The sequence below is a fragment of the Paralichthys olivaceus genome, chromosome 3 (genome assembly GCF_024713975.1).
Source record: "Paralichthys olivaceus isolate ysfri-2021 chromosome 3, ASM2471397v2, whole genome shotgun sequence".
In the NCBI taxonomy this organism is placed as follows: domain Eukaryota; kingdom Metazoa; phylum Chordata; class Actinopteri; order Pleuronectiformes; family Paralichthyidae; genus Paralichthys; species Paralichthys olivaceus.
The window spans coordinates 4,131,688-4,139,218 of NC_091095.1; the positions used below are offsets into that span (position 1 = coordinate 4,131,688).

Here is a 7,531-nt window from a genome sequence, read left to right on the forward strand (position 1 = left end):
ATGTTTTTCTTTAACCCTTAATGTGCTTTTACTGAACTAGAACCCACACTCACACGACATATTACAAATTAATTATCTAAATTATCTGGACGACAAACTACATCCATCATCAGGACAGACGTTTGAATCTGTGTGTGTGTGTTACATGTTGTTTGTTCCTCTCTCTCTCACTCATCTCCTCCAGCTGTGGACTCCTGCAGCAGCTCCACTGTCTCAGCTGAAGCCACTCTGGAATCACAGTGGAGGCTTAAAACCCTGAGCAGAGCTTCAGCTGTCAGTGAGCTGTGTGGTGGTGTGCGTTGGTTGGTTGGTTGGTTGGTTGGTTGGTTGGTTGTTTGGTTGGTTGGGTGGGTGGGTGGGTGTGTGTGTGTGTGTGTGTGTCTGTCTTTATGCAGTTTTGATTAGATTAACTGTTGTTAGTGATCTTTTGTTGTCCTGATTGATCTTCAGGTGGTGGAGTTTGTTTTCTGATTGTTCTTTGTTTCCTTATTCTCTCTTCAGTTCTGTGAAGAATGTTTTTGTGTAGATTTTACGTTAATAAAATACTTGATTTTCCTTTAACGCGTCCCGCTGGTCACTTGTTTTTCCCCCCGGTTTATTTTTTAATTGTTTGTACCTCATCTCCTGGACATCACAGTGTGTAATAAAAAAGGAATCAAAATTCTCAAACCAATTTTTAAAAAACGGTATGAAGGACTTCTCATTTATTCTCATTTAAAATAAAACTTAAACAGCATTTGAACAAACCCAACAGTCCCTTTTAAATTCAATCAAGTTGCACCGTATTTCACGCACTCGTAGATATCAGTCCCCTGAATAACATCCATGAATTATTCTGGTTTCAATCTGTTTGGTATTTTTTATTTTATCATGCTGACATACAAACAAATGGACGGAGGAGAAAACATAACCATCTTTCCCCAAAAAGCTTTTTTCAGAATCTCTGAACTCAACTTCTACAAAGATTCGAGGTAAAATCTGTGCACCTGTAATAAAAGCTGCTTCACAATGGAAGTCACTGAGTGTTTGTGAGAGTCTGAATTAATGCTTGACTTCTTGCGTCAGCGGAAACGTTGATGAGCGGCAATGAGCAGACAAGATGTTCTGACCTCACACCAGCAGAGAAAGAAGAATAATCACAGAACATCATGTTCCTCACGACTCGTTTACTTCTGAGGTGAGGAAACAAACAACAAATTAAAAGAGGATGAGAAACAGGACGCTGAGCCGAGATCACTCTTTAATATAAGAACATTATCGTCTTGCATCATCAGAGCAGCAATGAATCTGTGTTGATGATTTAATGTCTTTCAGTTTTTTTCTGCTGATGCTTCATCTCTGTCAGACGGATGCTCCTCTACATTAATGATCTTTTCTCATCAATGCTGTAAATATTGTTATATCTCTGTTACACGTGACGACAGAAGTTTCTCTTCGCTCCTGTTGAAGTTTTACTTTGTTAAACCACATGAGATAAATTGTGATTTATGAATATGGGCTTCACAAATAAAATTCATGAATTGATTGATTGGTTTGTTTTGTATGTGAAGGCTTTTATATTGGTAGGATGCAATCATTTATCTATTTGTACAAATAAATAAATCTTATCTATATAATATATATATATATATATATATAATGTATAGATAAATCGATGCCTTGATCATAGTGGAGACTCTTGATTTATATTGTAAATTCAGTGCCACTGATTAAAAGTCAATCCTTTATTTCTCACCCTGTAAACTATAATTAAGAACAATGTCGAGCTACTTGAGTATTTTTCTTTTCTTTTCTTTTTAACACTTTCAGAAGATTTCTGGACAAATAAAGAAGCTTTTTTTATATTTGTACTTTTACTGAACCTTGTTAAATTAAAATATTACTGTAATAATAATGAATACCAATATCTTCTGTGTTGTTTATTCCTTAAAATTAGACGCTTCCTTTTAGCAGACATGGGCTCAGATACAATACGTCTGTGAAGGACTCATGTCGGCTGATTCCTCTCAGGCAGCTGATAAATCTTTTGTACTCTACTCAACGGGTGTTATAAAAACTTAAATGACCCGTATAGGTACAGTATATGTACTTACACTGCTCCAGGAAGAGTGTCCAGGTGTTTCCAGTTTGTAGTTTCCAGTTTTTTTTTTCAGACATTTAGATTCCAGTTAAATATAGTTTGCAGGTGTTTTGAGTTTCGAGATGTTTAGATTCCAGATGTTAATAGTTTCCAGTTGTTTAGAGTTTCCAGGTGTTTCCACGAGATTGCTGCAGATGTTGGTTCCCTTCAAGTTCAGAATTAAATGAATAAATAAGACTGATATAAATAAATACGCAACCTATAGTATAATCATGAATTTCTGAAATAATCCAATAAATATTTAAACCTGAGCTCATTATAATCAAAGGTAACAGTGTTTATTTCAGATTATATTTTAATTTAATGTAAAATCTTGAATATTTCTGGTTGTGGAGCTGCAGAGATGGATTTTCCGTTTCTTCATAGTGAACCATGGACACAGTTCAGCTCATCACACAGGTTTTTTGTGAACACCAAGGATTACTGATCAAACAGTGCACGCTGACATTATCAGTGCTTCTCTAGTTATTCATTCACTGCCCTCTCATTCAAGTACTGACTCTCTTTTGCAGAAGGTTCATTTGCAGCCTCGCGCGAAGTTGAAACCTCCTCAGGGACATTTCACGGAGACGACCATGAGTTTGCTGCAGCAGGTGAATCCCAGGGTGAGAGGGATGAGGGTGTCCCCGCACACTGCTCTGCAGGGTCTGGCTGCTCGCATCACACAGGAGATCTCACAGGTAACTCTCCTCTGCATGTATTTATCTGCTTCACTCTGTGTCCTGGAGAAAAACACGTGATCAGATTGGAAAACTCAAAATATGCAAAAGATGCAAAAGATGCAAAGACGCTAAACGAGTGAAGGAGGCTGCAGTAAAAGATGTTTTATTTTTAATACATTTACCTGACAGCTGCCTTTCAAAATAACTTATTGTAAAAGATAAAATGAAAAGCATCCGAGGGCTGATCTTCATGTCTTATATTTACTCTACAAATTTTACAACCAATGTTTTATGTTACAACATTTTTACACAAATTTAAAAAATCTCTAACTCAGAGTTGTGCAGCGCTCTTTGCCCCCGTCACCACCGATCAGCTTCAAAAGTTAATCATCCTGAGATACCCTGAATCTGTACACGTACACACACGCGCGAGAACAATACCCTGCCCCCTGCTCTGTGCCAGCGAGGGTAATCAGAGGTCATACCTGTCATGACGTATTTTAGCTGTTCAACCAAAAGGACGTCTTCTTTCTAAACTTCATGAATGTTTCATTCAAAATTATCCGACGGTTCTAAAAAAACTTAAAATTTCGTTTTTTCCTCTTTCTTGATCTCAAGACCCTCTGGATTTATCCGGTGACATTCTGGAGGGGCCAGAGCCCGAGGTTGAGAACCACAGGACTAAAGTAAATAAGTTTATGTAAAGTAGGTGGTGTTGACGCAGGTAACTAGAACACGGTGCAGCTCAGATAACATGTTGTGAACGATCATTGACCTTCACATCCTACGACCCAGAGACCAAACAGCATCTTCACTGCAAAGATGTTTTTGAGATGCACACATCATTTTCTCTGAAGCAGCTCGTCGCTCCGTCCTGACAACGCTCATGTCACAGCATTTTCTTTAGCCAACTGCGATGAAAAAAAAGATTTAAAAATTCTATTACTTGTTTTGTGCTTATTATTCTATCCAATGTCTCCTGCGTTAACTGCTCATATTTCATTCTTTATGTCAGTGAATCACTTTTTTAACGTGTATTTTGAAAAATGCCTTAAAAATAAACTTAGTATTAACACATGTCGTCCTGCAGGGGGCGCAGACATCCTTCAAAGAGGTGATTGACGTGATCTCAGGCGATCCCCACCGAGCAGGAGTAAAATCAATCTCTTTTGTTCGACAGGTGAGTTTAGTTTTCGTTCGCACACTTTTTAAACTGTTCGTCAGGATTTGTACCCGAACTCGCTGTAATTCAAAGAAATATCGTTTTGCATTTTTGAGACTATTCATTCATTTTATTCTTTCTTTTTGTTTGGTTTTACTTTTTCTTCTACGCAAAAACTATCGTCCAGTTTTGACAGTCAAAGCTTAACTGGCTGATCTCACACAGGGATGATCTTTAGACAGATTGCATGTTTGTGCTTTTCATTTTGTAATCTCTCTGCTGTTGTCTTGACGTCTGCAAAGGATTTCAATCATCTTCAGCTTTATCGTGTCCTCTGTGAATCGTGTTTTCTCAGGTGTTGGCAGTGTGTCTGTGTCCTCACCTGCTCAAAGACACAAGTCTTCCTCTGGACGTCAGACTGAGAGCTCAGAGTCTCCTGGACTCCTGCGACGGAGGAAGTGTGGGTGAGGATTTAGAAATGTATTACATGTAAAACATGACACAGTAGAATTTAAACGTTAAGGACACGTGACGCTTTGATTGTAGGTGCCTACACTCCCTCCGCTGGTTTACTTCGAGTCAGACAGAGCATCGCTGAGTTCATCACCAGACGAGACGCCGGAGTTCCTTCGTACAGCAAAGACGTCTACATCTCTACTGGTTCTCAGGTGGCACTGATGGTAAAATGACTGTTATTATCATTTATTGATCAGATATCACTTTGAGGTTTTACTGATAAATTTGATTCAAATGAGCAAACAAGGAAATTTATCTGAATTAGTTTGCAAATAAATCTTCAACGTGCACATGTAAATTGTCTTGATAAGAGATTAAAACCAAAGATGAACTCAAATAATCCTTAAAACTCAAAATATGAAATTAGGAATCATTAATTAACTTTCTTTTCTTTTCAATGTGTTGTGTGAAGCTGCTGGTGAAGCTGCTGGCCGGCGAGGAGGGGGAGACTCCGACGGGTGTGTTGACCCCGGTGCCCTCCCCTCACACCCTGCCCGGGCTGCTGGATCAGGAGGGGGTGACCCTGGTGTCGTACCGGCTGACGGAGGAGCGAGGCTGGGCCCTGGAGCTGAACGAGCTGCACCGAGCGCTGAAGGCCTCTAGAGGGCACTGCAACCCGAGGGCCATTTACATCAGCAACCCAGGAATCCCGACAGGTGAAGCAGCACCTGCGTAAACGCCTCCGGTTTAAATCTCCCGCCTGTCGTCACCTCCTTGTGCTGACGTTTGTTTCCTACAGGTCACGTCCAGGACAGGAAATCCATAGAGGAAGTGATTCGGTTTGCTGCAGCCGAGAGACTCGTACTGTTGGTCGATGAGGTGACGTTAAGTGACATAAGTCTTTACATTTTGGTTCTAATGAATCAACTGATACTAGTCTCTCTTGTGTGGCAGAAGTACTGTTCTCTCCTAACCAGCCGTCTCCTCTTCCTTTAACTAACCCGTCTCTTCTGTCTCCGCAGGTTTACCAGGACAGTGTGTTCGGATCAGAGTTCGTCTCCTATAAGAGAGTCCTCTTCGAGATGGACAAAGTTTACTCCGACTCTGTGGAGTTGGTTTCATTTCACTCTTTATCCAGTGGCAGCATGGGAGAGTGAGTTTTATTTTATTCATATTTATTTTATACATTTGTATCTTTGATAATTTGGATTCATTTCTGGATCGCGCGGGGGGGGCGTAGTTCATGTGGACGAACTGTGACGCAGCTATAAGACTGAATATAACTTCTGTGTTCCAGAGGAGGCCTGAGGGCAGGATTCATGGAGGCCGTCAACATGGACCCGGAGGTGATGCATTATGTCGACGTCATGCTGTGCTTCGACATCAGCGCTCCGGTCACAGGGCAGCTGGCTCTGGACCTCATGGTCGACCCCCCCAAACCTGGAGACGCCTCCTATGACACGTACACACAGGTGACACCCCCACCCCACAGTCCAACCCCCTTGTCTTGCGTTGTTCCGCCTCTCACGTTCCGTCTCTGTTGTTCTGTCCGTCACAGGAGATTCTCAGCGCTCGGGCCACTTTGTCCCATAATGCTCAGCGGGCTTCGCAGTTCCTGAACGGTCTCCCGGGGATAAGCTGTCAGCCTGCGATGGGCGGAATCTACCTTTATCCCAGTCTGTGTTTACCAATCGTGATCGTAGAGCAGGCCGAGGTACGGGTATGATACCAGAACAGGAAACACTTTGAAATTCACTTTACAGAGAATCTACAAAATACTTGATTGGCTCTGTTGGTGCAGTGGAAGAAAACAAGACTGTGGGAACATGGGAGGAAAATCTAGGCTTTTTAGAGCAAATGAGAAATAAATAATACGATATAATATTTAAAATGATTATATTTATAAAATAAAAAAAAGCACAAACTATAGGACATACAAGGATAAAACTTGAGAGGATGCATTATGGGTAAGAGAGGAAACCCACTGAATTTTGGTGCAGATCTGGATCAGGGGACGGATCCAGGAAATAGAGATTTTATAAACATTTTCATTGATTTCTCAGAGAATTATTCATGAATCTTGATTATGAAATTCAGATGTATTGTAGGTGGCTGGCTGCAGTGGAGATCATAAACCCTGCCTCCTCCGTGTTAGTAGATGGAACACGGACCAAGCTAAAAAAGTCGAAGTAGAGGCAGTTTTTATCATTGTAGATATACTGTAGTTGTTATCACACTGATTCAAGTGTTTCTGATCAGGAGTGATGATTCACGTTTACTCTCTGTTGTTAGATGTTAGGGGTGGAGCCAGATGTTCTGTACTGTCAGAGGTTACTGAAGGAGGAAGGCCTGTTGATCGGAGCAGGTTGTCATCATGGAGGAGCCACCAACAGTTATCATCTGAGGTGAGGGAAGTTTATCCTCGTCGGTCAGTTAACTTCTGTGTGTAGTCGCACCGTTTCTAACGGGCCTCGTGTTTCCGCCCCCCTCAGGTTATGTGTCCTCGTTCCACCCGACACTCTGGAGGAGGCCCTGACTCGCCTCGGCTCGTTCCACCTTCGCCTCGTGGGCAGATTCGTTCACTGTAACGGTGTGAAGGACAGAGACGAGCACGTAAATCTGAGAGAGAAGATCTGTCCAACTCGTAGAAATCACGTTCCACCGGGCTCCACCATGTTTGCAGAGGAAACACTACAGAAATGAATAATGTTCCGGCGATTTGTCAATAAACAAACAAAATACTCTTGTGTAGTGCAGTTATTTAAAAAAGAAAAAACACAGTTGCATCAGGATTACAAGACAGGATTACAAGACGGTGTAAACTTTGTTGATCATTTCTGTATTTGCACGAATAAAAAACAGCAGAATAACAGATATATCATCATACGTGTGTTTTCTTATCAAGAGTAAAAGACAACAACCAAATATTTTAACAAATTTAATGTGATTCATCATTACTCGATGTTTGCACTTGAGATAAAATCACAGTTTCACCAAAGTCAACAGCAAATGGATTTTTACGAAACTTGGTGGGATTTTTGTCCTCTCTCTTTGTCTCTCTCTCTCTCTCTCTTTGTTTCTCTCTCTCTCGCTCATCCCCTCCAGCTGTGG

General features: G+C 41.1%; 1 protein-coding gene across 1 annotated transcript; it reads left to right on the plus strand.

Moving 5' to 3' along the window:
• The first annotated feature begins 2,572 nt into the window (after positions 1–2,572).
• On the plus strand, positions 2,573–7,296 carry LOC109639199 (alanine aminotransferase 1-like). The gene is made up of 11 exons (XM_020102543.2): positions 2,573–2,820; positions 3,893–3,982; positions 4,320–4,428; positions 4,511–4,644; positions 4,893–5,136; positions 5,220–5,299; positions 5,443–5,573; positions 5,718–5,892; positions 5,979–6,134; positions 6,713–6,825; positions 6,913–7,296. Exons 1-11 carry the CDS (start codon positions 2,716–2,718, stop codon positions 7,121–7,123), a joined length of 1,548 nt encoding a protein of 515 aa, XP_019958102.2. The 5' UTR covers positions 2,573–2,715; the 3' UTR covers positions 7,124–7,296.
• Positions 7,297–7,531: the final 235 nt, after the last annotated feature.